The sequence below is a fragment of the Gadus morhua genome, chromosome 18 (assembly GCF_902167405.1).
Source record: "Gadus morhua chromosome 18, gadMor3.0, whole genome shotgun sequence".
Classification (NCBI taxonomy): Eukaryota; Metazoa; Chordata; class Actinopteri; order Gadiformes; family Gadidae; genus Gadus; species Gadus morhua.
In genome coordinates, this window is record NC_044065.1 from 3,730,935 (window position 1) to 3,755,215 (window position 24,281).

The 24,281-nt window shown below is 51.8% G+C and overlaps 1 protein-coding gene across 1 annotated transcript in view; it reads right to left on the reverse strand.

Annotated features, from left to right (window-relative positions):
* Positions 1-7,583: 7,583 nt before the first annotated feature.
* The window catches only part of LOC115531465 (disintegrin and metalloproteinase domain-containing protein 12-like), a 60,296-nt gene continuing 43,598 nt past the window's right edge, over positions 7,584-24,281 (reverse strand). Inside the window, exons 5-11 of the mRNA XM_030340762.1 lie at positions 19,626-19,702; positions 18,083-18,293; positions 13,049-13,114; positions 12,204-12,275; positions 11,256-11,425; positions 10,541-10,625; positions 7,584-7,756 (exon numbers count right to left, since the gene is read on the reverse strand). Of these exons, the coding sequence (XP_030196622.1) occupies positions 7,604-7,756; positions 10,541-10,625; positions 11,256-11,425; positions 12,204-12,275; positions 13,049-13,114; positions 18,083-18,293; positions 19,626-19,702 (834 nt within the window). The 3' untranslated portion in view covers positions 7,584-7,603. The remainder of the gene's footprint in view (positions 7,757-10,540; positions 10,626-11,255; positions 11,426-12,203; positions 12,276-13,048; positions 13,115-18,082; positions 18,294-19,625; positions 19,703-24,281) is intronic.

Below are 24,281 nucleotides of genomic sequence, written 5' to 3' on the forward strand. Positions count from 1 at the left end.
CACCCCCCCCCCCCCCCCCCCCCCCCCCCCCCCCCCCCCCCCCCCCCCCCCCCCCCCCCCCCCCCCCCCCCCCCCCCCCCCCGCGCCATATGAATGGAGGAAACACTTACTCTTTTCTTTTTTGCCGCGCCTCATTTATTTACATGTACATTTCAGAACCCAGCTGTTCTTTATGGGAGGCAATGCGGAAATAATTGGTCTGTACTCAAAACAATGGAGGTGCTGCAGAGGTTAGGGAAGTGTGTGCGTGTCTCGGCGTGCGAGTGTGCGAGTGTGTGCGGGAGAATGTGCGAGTGTGTGTGCGCACATGTGTGAGGGTGCGCGACAGTTGGGATAATAACTGTGGAGAGACTGAGGAAACTATGAATGTTGCCGTTTAGCAGCTGCCGTCCCCGGGCCTGGTTGAGACAGCCGCGCAACATCCAATCACAGTCGGCATGTCTGTGCCCCAGGGAAGGGTGCAGACAGCGCTAGACAACCTTAGACAACCCTCGGCCACAGCTAGACAACCTGAGACAACCCTAGACATCTTAGTACCACCTGAGACCCGAGACCACCCTAGATAACCCAGCCAACCTTAGACAACCTTACACAACGCTACACAACGCTACAGAACCATAGACAACCCCAGAGGTAATGCTAGACAACCCTACACAACCCTACACAACCCCAAACAACCCTCTACATCTCTATCACCACGAGACAACCTTAGACAACGCTACACAACAGTATACAACCCTAGACAGCACTAGACATCTCGAGCACCAATAGACAACCCTACACACCCCGAGACAACCCCAGACAACGAAGACAACCCCAGACAACCCTGCACAACAATATACAACCCTAGACAGCACTAGACATCTCCAGGACCACTAGACAACCCTACACAACCTGAGACAACTCCAGACAACCCTAGACAACCCCAGACAATCCTACACAACAGTATACAACCCTAGACAGCACTAGACATCTCCAGGACCACTAGACAACCCTACACAACCTGAGACAACCCCAGACAACCCTAGACAACCCCAGACAATCCTACAGAAAATCTAGACAACCTTAGACAGCCACAGACAACCCTGCTTCCTCCTGTCGGAGTCTGGGCCGCTGCCACTCTTCAAAGGGGAGAGGGGGAGAGCCCCAGTACGGCTCAGCGACCTTTGTTGGATTTCTTCCCCTCCTGTCTTGTTACTAACTTCCTCTGAGCAAAGCATGAGTGGCATCCAATCTTTATTTTCTTGCAGGAGTCGGAGGGGGTTTGGAAAAACGTCTGTTCTATCTGTTACGCAAGGAGGTCCGCCATCCACCCTCGACGGCTTGCTCTACTCGGTTCCAATACGTTTGGAGATCAAGATTGTCTTTTCTTTTCGGGGGTTTTGTGGTTTTGGGTCTTTTTCAGGTTTGTTCAGCTTTTCGCAGCTTTCGCTTTGGAAATTGCAGAAGCCCTGCTGACAGGAGGCAGAGCAGCGGGTTGGAGTATAGCAGCAGCGCCAGGGAGGCAGGAGAAAGGGGGGCAAGCCTGTGGATAGGATCTCGGGGAGGTCTGGCGATAGCGGATAAGCCCTGGATCCATTACAGGCCACTGTGATCCACCCTGGTGCTACGATAAGGCCGTACAGATAAAAGAGGCTTTCTCAGATCAGCGGCGCTGTGTGGATGAAACAGTTTACCCAGATGGCGATGCGCTGCACTGCTTGGATACTACAGCGAGTAATACTAGGTCCAGCGCTGTGATACCCCGTTGGGGTTAGCTTTATTGGATAAAGGACGAGGTACGACACATCGCTACCATGCTGTATTCACTACTACTCAATTATACTTACTACTTATACTACTTCATCATCAGGAGAAGAAGCGAAGGGTAAAAATTATATGAAGAGAGAGAGTTGGAGTTTAAAGAGAGACAGAGCTAGAGAGAGGAGAGAGAGACCTATGAGGTCGGAAATATACAAAGGAAGAGAGAAGAGAGAAGAAGAGAGACCAGAATAGCTTGGATCTACTCCCTTTACTTTGCCTCTCCCTGAGTTGTTTTGAAGCCAGGTTCTTGACCCTAAATGCTCTCAACCCGGTGTTGAATGTCCCCCCCCCCCATGAGTAGATTTAGATGCTGGCTGATATACATTAAAGCATGCAAATGCAAAACCTTATTTTTACTTGTCAACCAACCAGATAGCATGCAAGTCCTTCATAAATCTGGACAGCTAGCATAAAACCAACTCTCTCTGTAATTAATTCAAGCTTAGCTGTCCGTGTGATTTGCTACCAATCAGCCCCTTATCTGTCACTTCCTCTTAGCCATAAAACACTGTCAGTCCACTGAAGAGAAAAAGCCCACGAACCAGCCATGAATCCCAACTGCCAGAAGTCTCTCCCCAAACCGACTGGCCAAAAAACACAACCCAAGGTCCCTGGGAAGATTCCTCAAGGATATTGTAATTGGGGAGATATTGACCGTGATAGCGTCTTGACTCTAAGCCTACTGTTATTACAACTCCGTACCACAATTTGGAGGAATCCCATTCCCTGACACGCAAGGGGCCTGCCCGGGCAGTGGGAGATCTTGGAAGAGTCGATCGTTTGACTACAACGAAAGAGCACAGACCACAGCGGAGCCTCGCGAGGCGTTTCAACTACTGGTTCCAGCCCTTGTGGGTTGCCAGGCCAACCGAGCACGGGAAGATATGATCTGGGTCGTGTCCCAAGGTGCCTTGGCGGTCCCGCTGACCTCTGACCCCCGAGACACTGTATTCCTAGCGAGCTCCCCGTGGGTACCATTCAATGAGGTTCAATTCCGGAGACTCCGCAGAAGGGCAGGTTGCCCGCGGTTACCATGGACTTGTTTTTCTTTTGCTCTTCACTTCCCTCACTTCCTGTCACGCGTGGTGTGGTTTAATGCGGGTTGGAGGATTTAAGCATGTTATTAACGTCTTACCCAGCATCAGCATGATACTCTGAGCCCAGCGGAGAGTAGCCTGGATCTTAATCCCCGGCAGAGCGAGCGATCGGGAAACTAGCCTGAAGTACTATAGTCGCATATACATCTGCAGGGCTAGGTTAGTGTGTGTGTGTGTGTGTGTGTGTGTGTGTGTGTGTGTGTGTGTGTGTGTGTGTGTGTGTGTGTGTGTGTGTGTGTGTGTGTGTGTGTCGGTGTCGGTGTGTCTGTGTTCCGGTGACCTCTTCATGTGCTGGTGAGTCAAAAGCTAATAGCCAAGCAAAAGATTAATGCGGTCATCTGTGTGTGTGTGTGTGTGTGTGTGTGTGTGTGTGTGTGTGTGTGTGTGTGTGTGTGTGTGTGTGTGCATGTGTGTGTGTCTTTGTGTGTGCACATGTGTTTGCTTGTGTGTGCGAGTGTGTGCATTTGTGTGTGTGTGTGTGTGTGTCTGTCTGTGTGTGTTCCAGCCCATGTGGTTGGATGAGATACAATCTCCCAGGATGAGAAGGACACCACCTCGTTCTCATTAGGAGGTAATAGAGAGGACAGAGAGAAACAATAGAGATACAGAGAGAGAGAGAGAGAGAGAGAGAGAGAGAGAGAGAGAGAGAGAGAGAGAGAGAGAGAGAGAGAGAGAGAGAAAGAGAGAGAGAAGAAAGAGAGAGAGAGAAAGAGAGAGAAAGAGAGAAAGAGAGAGAGAGAGAGAGAGAGAGAGAGAGAGAGAGAGAGAGAGAGAGAGAGAGAGAGAGAGAGAGAGAGAGAGAGAGAGAGAGAGAGAGAGAGAGAAAGACAGAGAGAGCAGGATAGAGAAAGAGAGCAAGCAATATACAGAGAGAGACAGAGAGATAAAGAGAGCGAGAGAGAGAGAGAGAGAGAGAGGGAGTGATACAGAGAGTGAGGGAGAAACAGAGAGAGAGGAAACCGAGACAGAGATAGGAGGAGAGACTGATACAGATAAAGAGAGGAAGTGAGCGAGAGAGAGAAAGAGAGAGAGGTGATGCGGGGGGGAAGCTGAGTGGAGGAGCCACGATTGGCCGTGACCAATAGGAGCACAGGACACGGCCATCGCACCGTGCAGATGTGCAGACGTGCAGCTGGCCGCCTGGCTCCGGGACAGCCATCAGCGTTGCGACCCTGCTGCCTCGGGGCACGATAACGGAGAGGGACGTGAGCGCCGCTATCTCCCTCGATACGGCTCCCGGAGGGGGAGGGTGGCGCCCGATGGTTATCCACACGTCTGTCTGTCCGTCCATGGGACACGGAGGAAGTGGCAGGCCTCACTCAGATAGCGTTGGGCGACGACCACAGTCGACGGAAGTGGCTCAGATGTGGCTCAGACGTGGCTCAGAGAGAGAGATAGAGGTAGTGCAGGGCGGCTGAGCAGAGGAGCCAGAATTGTCCGTGACCAATACGAGCAGCAACCTTTCCGGTTCCCAGACGGCCTGCTCTACCCTCTGAGACACTTCTGAGCCACTTCTGAGCCACTTTTGAGCCACTTCTGAGCCACTTCTGAGCCACTTCTGAGCCACTTCTGAGCCACTTCTGAGCCACTTCTGAGCCACTTCTGGGCCACTTCTGAGCCACTTCTGAGCCACTTCCGGCTCACATTGTGGCCGTCGCCCAACGCTAGCTGCGTGAGGCCTGCCATTTCCTCCGTGTCCCATGGGTCTCAGCGTCTCAGGGCAACGCAGACGGACAGACGGACAGACGCGTGGATAACCATCGTTCTCCGGGGGGTTGCTTTTTCGAAGCGTCGAGGTGTCCCTAAGCAACACACCTAACCCTAGATTCCTTGCACGGTTGACAACGCCGTAGGTGTACCGACGTCGGGTGTGTGAATGTGTGTATGAACGGGTGAATGCGAGGCACTGATTCTAAAACCGTTTTTGGGTGGCCAGAAAAAAATGGTCAATTTTTACAAGTATACAAGGGGGGGCACCGGGGTCTGAAACATACTATGTTCCTTGTGTGATGCCATAACCCCGAGTGTAACACATGCCACACTAGGTATAAAACTGGAGAAGGCGGCTCGGGTGGTTGTAACCTCAGAGGCCCCTGTGGGTTCCTCACGCTAATCGCGAACGGGGGGAGCAGCGTGTGTGGGGCCCACTTCACAGCACGGCTCAACATGTGGAACCGTGAGGGCCTAAAGCTGAGGACCACCCCCCCCCCACACACACAAACACACACACACCCCTCTCCCGGGACCCCCGGTCAGTGGCCCGCCCAGGGGGACTGAGCTCATGGTGCTGACCTGGACCCAGAACCAAGGAACGAACAGAAAGGAAGGAGGAGAGGAAGAAGAGAAGAAAAAAAACGGCATTAGCTTAAACATCCTTTGTTTTTGTTTGAGAGGTCCGTCTCCGTTCCTCTGGGGGGAACACAGTGGACTTGTTGAGTTGTGGACGCAATTAAGACGGGGAAGTTTGAAACCAGCCCCCCCCCCACCCCACAAAAAAAGAGGTTGATCCCGAAACATGTGTTTTGCTTTTGTCGAGGAAAAAAAGCAGCCCCAGAAAACTCTCTGGAGGAGTTTAGGAACAAAACACGTGCGTACACGTTCTGTCTGTTCCGCTGCCATTCTTTTGTCTACGGGTTCGAGGTTCTGAGGCAAAGCACATTTTATGCAAAAATTATGACTCCATTTCCTTCTCTGTGTTCCCGGGCGTAACGCACAGGGTTGAAGGGAGCATCTCCCCGGCTATGCCGCACCGCCTACCTGGGTGCGACGTTCAGGAATAGCGAACACTTTATCTGTGGCTGTCCTGAAAAGCCCTGACATTAAAGTTGGATGGGTGTGAAAGGACAGGAGCTGGCGGAGAATGATGAAGACCTGGAGAGCAGAAAGGGTAACAGGAGACGCAGCGAAGGGTAAAACGGAGATGGAGAGAGAGATTCACAGAGAGTTGTAGTATGGCGAGAAAGGAGGTAGGAGATTTACAAAGGATGAATAGAGACCAGGATTGCAGGTACCTACTCAAACTTTGCCTCCCATTGTTTTGAAGCGAGGTTCTTGACCCTGAATGCCCTCGACCCGGTGTAAAATGTACCCCCCCCCAAACTCATCTCACAGCCTTGTTCTATGGCTCTATAATCAGTGCTTGTGTTACCTTGTTATGCATGGGTCTGGTCCAAGACAAACGCCCACACGTGCACATGCACGCACACACACACACACACACACACACACACACACACACACACACACACACACACACAGGCACACGATCACGCACACACACACACACACACACACACACACACACACACAGCACACACACACACACACACACACACACACACACACACACACACACACTTACACTTAGACTCTCATCCAGACACACAAACACACGCACGCGGTCTCTTTCCAGCAGAACCAGCACCGGCCCAGATGCTCTCGCAGACCGCTGTAGCTAGGCCCGAGACAACATGCAATAGATTTAACCCACTGAACACCCCCCCCCCCACACACACATACACACACACACACACACACACACACACACACACACACACACGCACACACACACACACCAGGGGAGCCTCGAGTTTTGTTACCAGCTGGATGTTCTGGGGAATTGGTTAGCCTAGCGATTATATGTACTTGCACTTGGTTCTATGAACATCTTTACTGTACAGACAGCGATATATTGTTTCACTTCTTAAGTCGCTTTGGATAAAAGAGTCTGCTAAATGCCCTAAATGTAAATGTAAAGGTATAGGGATGGCATGAAGTGACGTAATAACCTCCTCTTGTTTGCGCTGATATCAGACGTATCGGAGGGTTTTGTTGACAGACCGTATGTTTTAAAGAAAATATGTTTTTAAAGACCATATGTTTTGGAAGACCATATGTTTTTAAAGAACATATTTTTTTAAAGAACATGTGTTTTCATAGACCATGTATCGAAAAAAGGTGTGTCTGTTTGCTGCTTTATACAATTATCAGTCAACAATAATAAAACTCACACAGGGGCGACTGCCATGCTTGATAGTCGACAATAGTTCCCCAGAGACCAACCCTACGAACAAAACCAATAAGTGAATAAACAAACACAGCGTTTATTAAGTGACTCTCTCAGCGCTAGCTAGCGCCGCTTCGCTAACTAGCTCGCGGCGCTGCTCCTTTGTGGCTGCCGAGGGCTTTGCTATTCACCAAACATAGCAACGCCGCCGCCGCCGCCGCCGCCGCGGGGGCTCGGCACAGCTGCGCGGCTCGCCCATTAACCCCCGCCGCTCGGTGAGCGCCTTTCATTTTCATCCTGCGCCACTGACTGTAAATTACCAATTAAGAAGCGCGTATAAGCTAATATTTTCATAGCGCTTGACGCGTCACGCACCGCCACAGCGCGAGAGCCGGGGGAGTGAGCGGAGGCAAGGTTAACGGCGGCCTGACAACGCCGTAATGAGCTGTGGATTGGTTTGAAGCTAGCAATTTATTAGCGGGAGCCTAGCCGGCTAATAAAGCTTCGGGCACGGTGTCGGACGCCTGATGGATGACGAAGGGGTCCTCCCGAGACGATAAACAAACCGGGCGCCGCGTCGAAGCGGCTGTCCCCTCGACACACCGGTACAGCGGCCCTGTCTCGCTCATCAGACCACACCCCCCCCCCCCCCCCCCCCTCCAATTCTCGTGGCGTCGTCAAGGCAACTCGTTGGAACTCACCCGGTGGAGGGGGTCATGATGCAGCCCCCCCGGTCGGCCGTCACACGGCAACCGCAGCCCCGCTCTGGCGTGTCGTGGTTCATGCCGAAGTTGTGTCCGAGCTCGTGGGCGAGGGTGACGGCGGCGCCCAGGGGGTTGTCCGAGTGGTCCTGGAAACAAAGAACGATGAAAGACTTTAGAAAGACAAAACGTCACGGATATAGGCGTCATCTGCCGGTGTTGTTCGATGGTACTTCTTCGGCTTCCATCTTGGTAGGATGCTGATGTCGAGACGTGGAGACATGAGATTCATCTTTTAAAGGGTAAATGGTCTGCATTTATACTGTGCCTTTTGCCTTGCTAAGGGACACCTTGACACGCAAAGACTAGAAACCTTCTACTTACCCGCCAACCCGCTCTACCTCATGAGCCACATGCCAGCCAAGCACAGCTGCTGTCACCGGAACAGCTCGAGCTGTCCAGTTAATAACACTGTCACTCAATGAAACAGCAGTAAAAGCAACCACAATGCAACTACCACACAAGGACAAACTCCCCGGAACCAACCTTAACACAGGGGAAGGTAAACTGACCCTTCGACCTCCGTCTACCCACAGAGATCCCTTGACACTTACAGCAGAGCCCATACGCGGCGAGGCCAGATTAATAATGGATCTGCCGCAGTCTTCCACAGCCCCCACGCACCTGGGCCACAGAAGGCAGCTCCAATCCCTGCGCTTTATCCGGCTGGGTCTCTTAATCCATGTTTGTCATTTTGCTGGCTGATCCAGTTCTGTCGATAACTGCCCGCTTCCCTCCATTGTTCTCCGAGGGAAGCGGAGTACATCTGTGGCCAGCCGTCACCAGCTGTAACCAGTTGTTCCGTGACAGCTGTGTGGTCAGAACCATTTTGTTATTTTTTTTCCTTTTTTCCCCCTCAAACGTGTTGATTCCATTTCCTCCCCAACCTGAGGTTCCCCTTTCGCCGATTGCCTCCTGCTGCGCGAGGCCAAGACCGTTTAACCAGAAGTCTCATTAGAATACACATCGTCTGCAGCGTTTGGCTAGCGTTAACATTAGCATAGCCTTCTGATCCACATCAGAAGGCTATGCTAATGTTAATGCTAGCCGCACGCGGCAGACGATCCAGATCGCGTTGATGCACAGGGGAGAGACCAGATGGCGTCTTTGCGGACGTTAACTCTCTCGTCGTCGTGACCGATAACGAGAGAACAGAAGAAAGGAACGGGGAGTCGGGACACGCTGGGAAGAGCGAGCGAGCGGTGCCGTGATTACGTTTACATCTAGCCGACGCTTTTATCCAAAGCGACTTAACAACCATTCACACATTGATGGCGGAGTCAACCACGGGCGACCGCCAGCTCGTCGGGAGCAGTCAGGGTCAGGGGTCTCGCTCTGGGACACCTCGACACTCGGGATTGGACTAGCAACCGTCCGGTTACCGGCGAACCCGCTCTACCTCCTGAGCCGAGTTCGGAGAGCGGACTGGAGGGTTGTAAACAGAGGGTTGAGGGGGGGCGTCAGGGGGTATTACTCCCCCCCCCCCCCTCTCTGTGTGAGTGGGACTGGGGGGACGCGCCGGGGGCGGGGACCGGGGGCTAATCATTCACGTCTGCACCCTGATGTATGGGCGCGTGTCCGGGCGCCGCCGACAGGATCGTGTCCCTTCGTTCCGCCATCTGGGCGGAAAAAATGAACCGGGAAACCATATGGACGGGGGGGCCGTAAAGACAGACGGCAGCCAGCCAGAACAGGCAGGGAAAAACACTGAGGGAGGGAGGGGACGGACGGAGGGAGGGAGGGAGGGAGGGAGGGAGAGGGAGAGAGAGAGAGAGAGAGAGAGAGATGGGGAAGGATAGAGAGAGAGAGAGAGAGAGAGAGAGAGAGAGAGAGAGAGAGAGAGAGAGAGAGAGAGAGAGATGGGGAAGGAGAGAACGAGAGAGAGAGAGAGAGAAAATGAAGAAGTGACTACATTAAGGAGGAAGCAGTGGAATGTAGCAGAACCAATCCCGATTGAGCTTTGTAGCAAATCTGGGTGACAACTTTATTCAAACAAACAAAAAAAGAAGAGATTGTGCTTTAAAAAACGACTAATGACTTCACAACTAATATGAAGTGAAGCGAGTGTGAAGAGATCCAGTCTAATCACATCGCACCATTTAGGAGAAGGGAGTGTACGTGTGTTGTGTTTTTCATGTTTTGTGTCTGCATGTGAATGTGTGTGTGTGTGTGTGTGCGTGTGCAGTTTTGTTTGTGTGATTCATGTTCTATCCTTCCAAAGGAACAACTGAAGCCGGCCAGAAGAAGAGAAGAAAAGTACACAAAGCAGAATAAATGCATTTGATTTGACATTGAATCTGACTCACATGTTCAGCCCCATTAGACGGCCCTAATACATGACAGACTAACATGGACAGGGTGGAGGGAACTGCAGAGGAGCGATGAAACAAAGAGAGAGAGAGAGAGAGAGAGAGAGAGAGAGAGAGAGAGAGAGAGAGAGAGAGAGAGAGAGAGAGAGAGAGAGAGACAATTAAAAGAGAAAGAGAGAGAGGAAGGTAGAGAGAGGAAGAGAAACAGAGAGAGAAAGGGAAACAGATAGAGAGAGAGAGAGAGAAAAGTCGGACAAGCGGAGGGCAGGGTGAAGGAACATCATGCCCTGGAGGTTACAGAAGGTCAATTGGAGCCCTGAACTATCAGTGAGCCACGGGAAAACGTGTGTATCATGTGTGTGTCCGAGTGTGTGCGTGCATGCGAGTGTGTGTGTGTGCCTGTGTGCGTGTGTCCTTCTGTTTCTGTGTCAGTCTGTTGCTGTATGTGTGTGTGTGTGTGTGTGTGTGTGTGTGTGTGTGTGTGTGTCCGTGCGCGTGTGTGCGTGTGCCATTGAGCCGATGCATCCTCCTGTTTGTTCACTGACTTCCTGTGTGCCTACTCACCATGACGATGCCCCCGGACTGTTCGGCAGTGCACATGCTCATGATGGGCGCCATGCCAATAGTGGTACCCTGGAAGTACACCCCACTGGGGAGGATACACACACGCACACACACGCACACGCACACACACACACACACACACACACACAAACATACTCAATAAGCAAGGCACGGAAAGATGTCCCATTGAGAACAAAGTCAATGATCCCCATCTCTGTTAGTCAACTGTCTCCCTCCCTCCCTCCCTCCCTCCCTCCCTCTCCCTCCCTCCCTCCCTAACTCCTTCTCCCTCCCTCCCTCCCTCCCTAACTCCCTCTCCCTCCCTCCCTCCCCCTCCCTTCCTCCCTCCCCCCTCCCTTCCTCTCTCTCTCTCTTAAAGAAGAGAGCTCACTGATTCGACAGGACAGCAAGAAAGACAAACAGACCGACGCAAATAGATGTCTAGATAAATGTATAAATAGCTGTGTAGATGTCTTGATGAATAGTTGCACAGATGTCTAGATGAATAGATAAACACATGAATACATAAACACATAAATAGATACATAGATGACGACATAAATAGATGTCAGGATGCCTAGAAGGATGAAGACATACATAAATACATAAGTAGATAAATAGATAAAGAGATGGTTTGACTGTGAACCGTGACATAATAATAACCATCACAGCCCCCCCCCCCCCCCCATGGCCTTGGCCCCGGGGCCCAGCTCACCTGATGAGCTGGGCGTTGTCGTGGGGCCTCTGGGGCAGAAGCTTGGCCTTCCTCCAGTCCAGGAACTCGTGCAGCGTGGTGAAGGGGTCCTGGGACACGGGGCACTTGTCCGCGTCGCTCCACACCTCCAGGCCCACGAGGGCCACCCGGATGTTCAGGGCCCTGTAGAACTGGAGGGGAGAGGCGTTAACACACAGAGAGACGCACACGCACACACACACACACGCACACACACACACACACACACACACACACACACAATGCATATTCAGGATCCTGTAGACGTAGGGGCGGGCGGGCACACACACACACACACACACACACACACACACACACACACACACACACACACACACATACACACACACAGAGACGTGTAGGAACCCCCCCCCCCCCCCCCACGCACACACACGCACACTTAGACACAAAGCTAAATTAATGAGAAGGTAAAGACTTAAACATGGAGCATGCATTAGCAACTCATAAACATGTCTTTTTGTGTTTTCTCCACGGCTGATTTCGCCAAGTTACCGCTGCACTCAACACCTGGTCTGACTCAAGGACAGAAGAAGGGCCAGGCATTTCTAGTTCTGGCCCTTCGCTTCAAAACAGTACCGACCTCATACCTCATAACCCATCAGACAACACGTCATTCCCCCAGCAAACGTCTGCATCCCAACGAGAAAAACAATAACCTACCCGGCAACAGTGAGCCTCGGGTTTTTCTTGAGATGTGTTACATTTCATTACAACCTCCACTCATCATTGCCCCCTTCCCCCCCCCCCCCCCCCCCAGACCACAAGCAACGCGGCAGCCATTTTAAGTGATCCAGCCGCTCCCGATCCAATCAGTCTCCCACCCTCACGGGGCTGACCGCTAACAGGCTCCGCCGTGACGTCACCTCCTGCTCCCACTTCAACACCACCGGCCCCCGGCTCCATTATCACCTTGTCCACGTGGTTGGCGATCTCAGCCAGGCGCTGCTTCACCTTGTCCATGTCCTTCCCCTGTTTCTGGAACTGCGGGACAAACACGACACGAGGGGAAAGGTGTAATAAGGGAAGGAACAAAAGACAATGGTGGGGGTGTGGGATGTTTGCAATGCGTGGGAGCGTTGATCCGTAGGTTGTGTGTTGAATGCTTATGGGCGAGTGGAGCATTAGCATGCTGTGAGCTGGGGCTGGGCCATAGATATATATACCGACTAGATATCGTGTTCGGCTTCTAAGCCTGCCTCAATAACGCCGCCATCTTGTTTGTGGGTTAACCACCCACCTGCTGAATGATTGCCGATTTTTAAGCAATCTTCAAGCGGGTTGGTTTCCGACATAACGTTGAACAGCGCAGCTCAGGCAATATCTAGTCCGTATATATTGATGGAACTGGGCCAGGAACCAGGAACGGCAAGCAGGGGAAGTTACGGCTTGGCACCTGTCTGTCTCGCTGTACAGACATTCGACCAAAGGAAACTCGTCAAAGTGGATGAGGTTTATTTCTACAGTGACCAGTGGAAACCGTGTGGATTGAAACGTTAATATTTCCTCGACGCTTAACCAAAAAAAAAAAGGGTGACACTATTCTACATTACTACTGCCAGCCGAGTTTGTGTTGACCAATCACATGCTCATTAATCTCGCCCCCAGCCACACGATTGGTCCAAACTAACATGGAGCGAAACAAACGGAAACAGATGGGGGCTTGCCAGACGCATCAGACATCAGACGTCTGGGAGAAGCGGGGGTGGGGCGGGTTAGGTAAGGGATGATGTCATGGGGTCGCGACCCCTGCTCACCTCTCTGTTGTCGGCCACGATGATCAGCTCCACGTACTTGGTGGTGGGCTGGGTGTCACGCTTACGCTGTAGGGAGAGAGAGAGAGAGAGAGAGAGAGAGAGAGAGAGAGAGAGAGAGAGAGAGAGAGAGAGAGAGAGAGAGAGAGAGAGAGAGAGAGAGAGAGAGAGAAAGAGAGAGAGAGAGAGAGAGAGAGAGAGAGAGAGAGAGAGAGAGAGAGAGAGAGAGAGAGAGAGAGAGAGAGAGAGACAGAGAGAGAGAGAGAGAGAGAGAGAGAGAGAGAGAGAGAGAGAGAGAGAGAGAGAGAGACGAGAGAGAGAGAGAGAGAGAGAGAGAGAAGAGGGGTGGTCGGGGATAGGATGAAGAATAAGAGATGAGTGGGGGGCTGAGGGAGAAGTGTGCTCCAGGGTGACAGAGAGGGGGGGCAGCGGCGGTAGTGGCAGCGGTCCGATGGAGCTGCGTGATAAAGCAGACAGAGCTGGGGTCCGGGGGGGGGGGGGGGGGGGCACACTTATCTTTCTGAAGAGGGCGTCCTAAATATAGCATGTGGCTACACACACACATACCTGGTCCACATGTCTGGACGCAGGCCCGCACAAGCACACACACACACACACACACTCACCCACACACACAAAAGCACAAACACGAAGACATGCAGACACTAACTCCCTCACACACACACACACACACACACACACACACTCACACACACACACACACACACACACACACACACACACACACACACACACACACACACATAGAACGCAACCCCCTAACACACACAGACAGGTACATGTAGACACTAACGCAAACACACACACACACACAGATGTACACACACATGTCCATGCCTGCACACACACACACACACACACACACACACACACACACACACACACACACACACACACACACACACACACACACACACACACACGCGCACACACGCACACACAGCATAACAAATGGAAGGGCAGCAGTGCCTTCCTGTCTGGCTGCGTGAGACAAAGCATGTTGTGCTGCGAGGTCTCCGCGGGAACCGCTTATTAACTCATAAATCACGTTTTGCTGGCCCCGTGTTGTGCATCGTTTCCACGTCGTACCGCTACAGAAATAAATAAAAAAACACACGGCGCGCTTTCATCCTAATCGCCGTTTTATCTCACGTCAGTATCTTGACATTTCCTGCCGTTCGGAGATATTGATGTTGCGGATGGCGAGTGTCTTCAGCAGCCCACTAAAGACTGGAGTGGCGAAGGGGAATAGATCACGTTTATCCCCGGCTCGCCCTGAACCCGCGGCCGCGGAACAGATGTCTTCTATCCTGCGCCTCTGCCCGACGACTCAAGTTGCGGTGAAGCCTTTACATGCTCCGTCAACTCACGTCATGTCAAGCTGTCTTCAACCTGCAGCCATGTGCCCTGCAGACATACAGACACGCACGCGCGCACGCACATGCACACACACGGAAGCACACACACAAAGACATACAGAGACACACGTATACAGTCACACGGACGCACGGACGTATGCACTCGCGCACAAACACACACACACACACACACACACACACACACACACAGACACACACACACACACACACACACACACACACACACACACACACACACCTGAGCCGTTTTGTCAGGGCGAACCCATAGCATCTTGGATCTTGCTTGCTCTAATGATCGATTTAAACGTAGAAGAATCTTGCACCGATACTTCTAAATGATCATTCAGAGACAACCAGGAAACCAGGAAGGCAGGTGTGCGTTGGGGACACTCGGGGTCCGGAACTCAGTGCCTTCTGACTGGGAGTCGAACCCACTTACCACCTCACTATCCTCTGCCCCCGGGAACATTGCGAGGGCGACATTAAAAGCTTGTTTCTCCCAGGATGAGCCAGCGAGCACAGCTCGGGCGGCAGCCACTTATAAAGCACCCTGTAACGATAACGGGTCGCCGGGAGGTCAGAGCCTGACCACATCCGCCCCCGTCGGAAAGGAAAAGCCACTGAACCGTAAAGACGACTGTGAGCGCTCTAAATATAACCGCAGGCTGAGCTGCGAGGATCAACCCTCAAACAAGGGCGGCCTGGGGATGTGCGGCCTGACTTTTAGAGGGTCAGCACTCCCCCGCTCAGACGCTCTCGTCCTTCACGGTGGAAATAATTAACGGCGGCGTGCGCCGTGTCCGGGGGTCGGCGGCGGCGCGGGCGTTGCTCCGTTCCTCCTCTGACGAACCCCTCGTCCCGCTCACCCCTGTCCGCCCCTCTATCTTTAGACCCCGGACGCGGCTGCAGGATCACGGAGGTCTCGCGCTTCACCACTTCGCGTCGGAGCAGGCGGAGAGCGGTACACGTGTGTGTGTGTGCGTGTGCGTGTGCGCGCGCGTGTGTGTGTGTGTGTGTGTGTGTGTGTGTGTGTGTGTGTGTGTGTGTGTGTGTGTGTGTGTGTGTGTGTGTGTGTGTGTGTGTGTGTGTGTGTGTGTGTGTGGTCCGACGGAGACGAGCAGCGTGTGTTTGAATCCCCCTGTACCCCCCTGTCGCTCCAGTCGTCACCGTTTGAAAGCAGGGGTCGGTGTTACTTTATGACACCCCGACCTTCACGCGTTCTCCCCTGGATCTCCTCGGCTCACCGAGTCGATGACCTCACTTTCAAGTCAACGTCTGGGCGCTGGGGAGGCAATGATCTCACTCCGGAGGAGTTCGGTGATTTTAGAGAGAGAGCATGGAGGTCTCTTGGAGAGGGGAAAGGAGGTTTTTTGGTGGCGGTGTTTTTGTGTGTGTGTGTGTGGGTTGATGGGTGTGTGAGTGCTTGTGAGAGAGAGAAGAGAGAGAGAGAGAGAGAGAGAGAGAGAGAGAGAGAGAGAGAGAGAGAGAGAGAGAGAGAGAGAGAGAGAGAGAGAGAGAGAGAGAGAGAGAGGTTGGAACAAGCAAAGTAAGTGTTTGTGTGTGTATGCCTGCATGCATGTGTGTGTGCATGACTGCATTGGTTTTGTGGCACGTGGGGCGTGCACATCGGAGGGCGTTAGTGGGGGGGGGGGGGGGGGGGGGGGGGGGGGGGGGGGCGCGAGTACAATGTCATCCGATTAAAATGCAAACAAAAAGACGCAGCCCGCCCCCGCTCCCAGCGGAGAAAGTCGGGGATAAGTCTATATTTTCACACTTGTTATAAATCATCCGGGTCATAAGTCTCCCCTGCCTGTGTTGGCCCGCGCCCGGCGCATTGTGCCGTTGTCAGGGTGAGTAAGCTCCCGCCGCACGGCCCGTCGTCCATAATCCATTTCATTCTATCGGCCCGACATCAGCACTAACAGGCAGGCCCCGGGCCGCGCACAATGAGCCAGCCCTGTGCACGCCGCTGCGCGGGGGACGCGAAGGAATCAACCACGACAATGACGTCTGTATGGAGAGTGAGAGGGAGAGAGAGTGAAGACTGCATCGAGACGGAGCTCCGGGAAACAGCCCATAAGTGAGGGCTTATGCAGGAGCCCTGAGAGTGAGCAGTACTTAGCTGGCAAGGCTGCCGCAGGGAACCACAGTACCCGCCTCGGTGACAAATGGAGGTAGACGTTTATCGGGGTCGTAAATTCTCGCTATTTCTGTCCATGCCGATGTGTGCCGATGTCCGCCCGAGATCTATGGTGAGCCGGGTGTATTCCTAGGCTACTGTTGATGGAACTCAGCCCTGACAGACAAGAGAGCGGCCAGTGATTGTTGAGTTCTTTATCACTGAAATCTCACTTGGGTGAGCGAGATGGATCGATGGATAGATTGATAGAGATAGATAGATAGATCACAATGATCGCACTGTTGCACATCCTCACTGTTGTACAGTGTGTCTTTGATGTTTCTGTTTATACTGGAGTTGTATAGCATTCCACATTTGACTCTTGAATTTGAATATGAATTTAGTATTTAAGATTCTAATATTTGATACGTATATACGTGCTATTTAGTATTTAGCATCTTATATTTTGATCTCCAATTTGTTCACCAGCTTTGGCAATGTAAACGTTTGTTCCTCTTCTTCAAGCTCTTTTTAATTGAGTTGAAAATTTAGAGAAACAGAGAGAGAGAGAGAAAGAGATAGAGAGAAACCGATAGAGAGAGACCGAGACAGAAAGAGAGACACAGAGAGAAACAGAGAGAGCTAGAGATGTGAGGTGTGTGTGCTATCTCTTTTATTCTATGAAGACAGGTCATCATGTTAAAAGGGACAATGGACACACATGAGTATGCGACATCAGTGGACATCTAAAGACTGTAAATGCCATGGCTTCAGCACTCTACACTACACCCTAATGGACGGGTGGTAAAGAATGGAGAGGTGGGGAAGAATCACTCCATGGTCTCTCCTTTTGTGAAATAAACGGTGACACTTATGCCTCACAAATTATCCCTATAAAGTGGTTGAAGGGTTGCACTATTTCTCGTGCCTTCCCGTCAGCGACTGGCCATTACGACAGCGAAGGTGGTGGAAGGAAGAGGAGCCAGCTGGGAAATGATCCTCACACTGCACTACTAGGAAGAACTGATCACTTCACTCTATGATGATTTACCTGTTTTAATAACAGCACACTGAGCTTAAGATGAATACTGAAGATAAATAATTAAGATAAATACAAGATGTAGTAAAAAGATTTGATAAAATACATAGATAAAAAACGTAAAAATTATATTCAATATTAAATTTAAAATGTAATATGATATTAAATATATAATAGTAAATAATAATAAAGTATCCAATTATAAAAAAGCTTACAATGTGCTAGTTCTGCTAAATTCTTCAAAAGAGGTATTCGCACAAAACTCATTTTGGGCTAAAGAATTGCTGAGAAGTTGGACCTAATCTTTCCAAATCAGACCCGTGGAGAACTCAGGTCTCGGACCAACGACATCAAGCATGCAAATGATGCGTGAATTCCTCTCAGAACCGTGGCTGATCATTATCGCAGACTCTTATGAGGTTAAAAACAGCCACGGATCACCACAGCTCTCCATGACACCGACAAGAGTGCGACCTTACCCTGCTGCCGGAGTCCCTGACCGGGCTGTCCTCCGTCGGGCGAGGGCTGTGGTGTGGCGGTGCTCCGGTGGGGCTGGACAGGTTCAGGTGGTGCCCGCAGGAGCCCGCGGGGAGCGCCAGGTGTTCTGCGCGGTAGACCCGATGGGTGCCGTCGTAGCGGTCCGGTGAGGGCTCCAGAACGTACGCAGCCTCTCCCAGCGAGATGAGGCCTCTGAGCGGAACGACGTAAACACACAGAGGACGGACGTTTACTGAGTACCGTCGACGACAGGCACCAGCCGTCGGTGTGTCAATGTCTGGATGGAAGTTTGCTAGTTCGATCCCCGGATCCCCGGCTCCTGTTCCTGAGCAAGACGCCTCACGCTAACTGCTCCCGACGAGCCGGCTGTCGCCCTGCATGGTTGACAACACCGTCGGTGTGTGAATGTGAGTATGAACCGTGGTGAGACCCTTTGCATAAAAGCGTCTGCTCAATACCCTGAATGTAAATGTCAATTAATGGGTGAACTTGAGGCAATCATTGTAAAAGGCTTTGAGTGGCCTATGGTCTGAAGAGTGTGTTATGATTTAATTTAATTAAAAATCTGCAACGTACGTCTCAAGCCCCCAGAGTTGAGCCAATAGGTGGCACATCTCAACAGTTGATAACACTGAACCTAGGCCTTCGCCAAACAACCCTGGAGAAGATATGAGAACTCCTGTTTCTCGTTCTACTGTTTTCCATGGTTAAAAAGCAGCACGGGTGATTTAAGGTGACACTTATTTTCCTATATTTGTTTGTATCTGGCCCGACATTCGGTTGGCCGGACGGGATAGAGAGAGATAAGGACAACATGGTGCTAATGTTCACATGCTAATGACCTTCCTGCAGCCGCCCCCTCCCACCCGAAGCCTGACCCTCAGCCGAACCAAACCCGGAGCGATTTATCCCAGGTCTGCTGCGCCAAGCAGTGTTCACATCTCGCTGGGAGAGGAACCAGAGGAACTAGGATGAGGACGTGAGAATATGGCGAGTATGGAGTCCAGAGGGGGAGTATCCATTGCTCTGGTTCAAACATCTCAGCTGGTTGTCCACTGATATCATCCGTAGAGATAATTCCTCCTATTTGTTATCAGAGGGGAGCATCTTTATTTGTCTCAAGCTTCATAAAACAACGCACGTCAAGGGTTGTCTTTATGTATACATGCAGCCGTAAAGCATTAGAAATATCTGCGGCATTAAAGTATGTCTGATGCTGCTTTCCCGTAACATATACATGTCACGCTGGCTCATTCATAATTCACATCCCATAAAGTCCTGTCTGGACACTCATCCGGCAGTCGTTCACCCCTGAGTGCGTGCGGAGGAGGAGGAGGAAGAGCTCGATATCTTTGCCTTCTCTTCGGGCTTCGCAGCCCACAGATCACAGATGCATTAGGCATGCTGGCCCAGACGTAACGTCATGCCTAGCATGAGCTGGAGGGCGGAGGGGGTCTGTGTAGCGTCCCCAGCATGTGTACGCTGTCTGGGGGGCCAGGTGGGGTGGGGTCCCACGGTGCCTACCTGATCCCAGTGCAGGTGCTGAGGCTGACGTCCGAGTTAGCCTGGCCCTCCACTTCACCGTGGTAGTAGCAGTTTGTCTGAGGGCGAAAGGAGAAGGAAGCCAAAAGATTAGCCCTTGAAGATTAAACCCCGAGATTAGCGTCGGGACTAGCCAACAAGCAGAGTGAAAGGTGTTAGGGTTTAAACAAAGTTTAAAGACATCGGTCCTGGCCTGATAATTGTGAAACACGGGAAAAATAACTCATGGAGAATGGCCGCTGGCAGGGTTAGCAGGAGCCATTTCCACTCGTCATCGCAAACTAGCTTAAGATCTGTGTGGAATTTCCCACTTTCCCAGCGTAATTTATGGCTCGCTGGTTCCCCTCCCATGTACCAGCTCCCATGGACCACCTGCCAAGCCGTTCATGGGAGTGAGAATAATAAATGAAGACCACATTTTCCCTGGTAGACAAACCGCGGCTAGCGTGAGTAGTGGTGTGGTTGATGTGGCTGACATTTTGAAATGTGAACGGCTACATCTAAGACGGAGCTCTCCTCAGGTGTGACATAAGTCCCCCAAAAAGTGCAGTGAAACAAGGAAAACAGACCTCTTTAATCCTGCTTTCTTGGGATCAGTGGACGTCTGAGAAAAGACAATTTACCAAATGCTCTTCACACTTTAGAGCATTCTCGGAGCCTGAAGGGGATTTCCTGTATAACGACGCATCCTCATTCACTTGTGCGATCCCCTTGGAAGCATATCCCTGTAAGCCTTTTCCTGAAACGTTACGGACGTTTTGGAAAGAGGTTCCCCCTTGTTCTGTACCAGGGTATTATGCATAGGTGGTAGGTAGAAAGACATTGGAGTTCGGTATTCGGTGAACACAGAATACCGAACCCCAATGTAATAAGAAAGAGAAGAAAGAGTAAAGGAACCCTTGCATAATCTTCTGCTTTATACATGCACAAAACTTTCCTTTTTTTTTACTTTTTTCCTTAATTGTTCCCATGGAAATCCCTTTCAAAAATAAAGCATACAAAGCATTAAAAATGTGAAATCCCTTGGAAGACGCTGTGCACTTCTGCAAACTTTATACTTTGAGAAGGAGGACAGTGCGTTGCACAAAGTGTGAGAACAGCCCAGGCAGTCAGGGGAAATATGATTTTGGGGTGTGCGGCCAGGCCAAGTAGGGCTGAATTCAGTGCAGCAGTTAGAGCTTCCACCTCATGTTTCTTTGATGAGATCATGTCGGTGATGAATCGAAATGGGGATAGGAATAGAATCTCTTTTTTTTTTTTTCTCTTTTTTTTTTTAAAAAGGCTTTCTGCTAAATCCCGATGAGAATGGAATGTGCTTACTCCTCCAAAGTCTCAAACGAAGAGGGGGAATATATACGATATGATACACATAGATTACTGTAAGAGGCGATGTGACGTTGTAGCACAGCAACGTCGTATTTTAATTATAAAGAGCAACCTTAATCCTTCAACCCCCCACCGAAAGTGTTGAGCTCCATCACAGCCCCGGAGAGGGGTGCTGTTAGGAACTTATTGTTATTCTACATCAACCCAGCATGGGCGCGGAGAAAAATAAGGAAAATAAAGTGACTCATAATACAGTCACTCCCAGGCCATGCCTTGCGTCTGACATAGGCCTGAACCCTGTGGATCTCTCCCCCTTAAGACAATACATCTGCCTCCTCCCAGCGCAGCAACATAAATTAGGCATGGATCAACCCTTGCAGGCGCTGCGGGTTCCAGCCGGGACCCTCCCAGGGAGAACCACTTCCTGGCAGCGGGGGTGATGGGGGGGGGGGTGGAGCGACAGCGGGGTCAGCTCACTGTTGGTTCAGGCTTAAGTGAAGTGAACCTCGGTCGGGGCGAGCACCTCAAGACACATTGGAGTGATCTACTCATCGATCCTGTAATGGCTCTATTGACCCTTCTGTCCCTCCGTGTGTCCATTAGACGGCCATTTATTGATGTATATCGTCCATCTGTTCGGACCGATTCATCGCTCCATGTAAACATCCATATACACTGCCGTTCAAGAGTTTGGGGTCACTTATGTCCTTATTTTTTAAAGAACTGTTTTTTCTCAATGAAGATAACATTAAATTAATCAGAGATACCGTCTAGACATTGTTAAGTTCGTAAATGACTATTCCAGCTGGAAACGGCAGATTTTTAACGGAATATCTACGCAGGTGTACAGAGGCCCATCTCCGGCAACCGTCACTCCTCTGCTCTAATTGTACACTGTTTTACTAATCGTGTTAAAAGGTTAATTGATGATTAGAAAACCCTTGAGCAATTATGTTAAAACAACTGAAAACTGTTGAATAAAAGTGTGAGTTTTCATGGAAAGAACAAGGAATTGTCTGGGTGACCCCAAACTTTTAAACGGTAGTGTATCTAGTTACTCATCCATCCATTGATCCATTTATGCATGCATTCATCCATCCACCCATCTTCAACACATCCATACATCATCCATCCATCTATTGGTTTATTCACCCAGCCATGCATTCATTTATCCATTTATCCATGCATCCATCCATCCATGTGTCCATCCATCCATCCACGTATCCATCCGTCAATTTATTTATTCATCCATCCATCCGTTCATCCATGCATTCACGAACCCATCCATCATCCCGGCCCCCCCTTCTCCCCCCACAATGCACCTCAGCGGGTTCGGACCCCCTCCCCCCTGCTCGTCCGGGGCTCAGGAATGGCAGCGATCTGCTGCGTCGGCCGGCCTCCGCCAGAGATGCTCTCTCCCGCCTAATCCCCCAAGCAGCCCCCCCCCCCCCCCCCCCCCCCCCCCCCCCTCCCAACCCCAGACGGAAAACATTGCTCAATACACGCACACACCCCCGCAGACACACACACACACACACACACAAACAAACACGCACACACGCACAGGCTCTCAGGTGCGCATACATACACACACACACACGCAAACACACACTCACTTTCATACACTCAGACTCACACTCACGCACGCATTTATACATACGCACACACACACTCTGACACACACACACGCACAAACACACACACTCTGACACACACACGCACACACACACACACACACACTCTCTCTATCCCTCACTCACACACACTAAAAAACACACACACACACACACACACACACACACACACACACACACACACACACACACACACACACACACACACACACACACACACACACACACACACACACACACACAGACTTTGAGGGCTGGACTTCGCCGAAGAACAAATCTCCCCTGTTGCGTTGAGTTTCCCTTGTGAGTAGGCCAGCCAGTCGTTATGTTGTTTTCTTTCATATTTTCTCTGAACACAGATTGCTCTAATTATGCATTGCCAGGGTATCCGGAAAGCAGTGACAGATCTAACGGCCTCGCCAGCCACGGATGACCGCGTCCATGGAACCTGTGAGACGGAGGGTGGAGAGTGGGGGGGAGGAGGGGGTGGGGGGTGGAGGAGGTGGGGGGTTGTGGTGTGGGGGCGAGGCAGGTGGAGGAACAGAGTCGCAGCGTGGGGAGGCCCCGGCGTACGCCCGCCCGCCACCTGCAAACCATTTCTTAGAGCGCAACAACCCCCGGTTCAGCCGCCGCCGCCGCCGCCGCCGCCGCCGCCGCCGCCGCCGCCGCCGCCACGCCTCCCAGCGCCTCGCGATGGATGGCGAGGCCCGTGTCACATAAAGCCAGCTATTTCAGGATCAGGTTCACGATACGATCTGTAAGTGTCCTCCTCCCTCCCTCCCTTCCTCTCTTCCTCCCTCCCTCTGCCCCCCCTCCCCCCTCCCTTCCTCTCCCTCCCTCTCTCCCTCCCATCCCCTCCCCTCCCCTCTCCCTCCCTATCTCCCCCGCTCCCTCCCATCCCTTCATCCCTCTGCACCCCCACCCCCCTCCCTCCCTCCCCCCACTCCCTCCCCTCTTCCTCCCCCCCCCCCCCTCCCTCCTTCCCTCCCTGTGTATCCGTCCGCATCCACAGTCACACACCTCCCTGAAGGCCTAACACCTGACACTAATCTAATATATACCTGGCGTGGATTTACACTGGCTCGATGTCGGCCTGCATCCATCACCTCCCTGACTTCCTGGGTGGTGTCGGAGTCAGAGGTGACATGTGGGTGCGGACGGAATCGATCCAAATGGAAATGAATCGAAGATTTCATAACCGTTTGAACTTTGAAGCGCTCGGTTTTCTCTGTTCGGGACAACAAAGTGTTTTCGAAGCGTCATCCATTATGGAGCAGCTTTGGTTGTTTGCTAAAAACGCGAAACAGCTGTCCGTCTCCTGGCCCGCTTGCACCGCGTCGGGTTTTCATCAAACATGAATCTGCAAGTGCAGCAGAAAGAGCAGGCAGCACGCGCCTGCGCACGGAACGCCTTCTCCGCTCCGCCAACCTCCACCAAAGCTACACCCACCGCCACCCTACACCACCCTGAGCCAACCTGAGTCACCCTGCGAACAACCTACACCACCCGCCGCAGCTTGCACCCCCCCCCCCCCCCCCGCCCCCCCACACACTGCCGTCCTCCACCACCCAGTGCCACCATACACCACCCTCACTGACCCCAACACCAACCCCATTGCCATCCTCCAACCCCACCTCCCTTCACCACCCCTGAAGAACCACACACAGGCCGTGCTTAA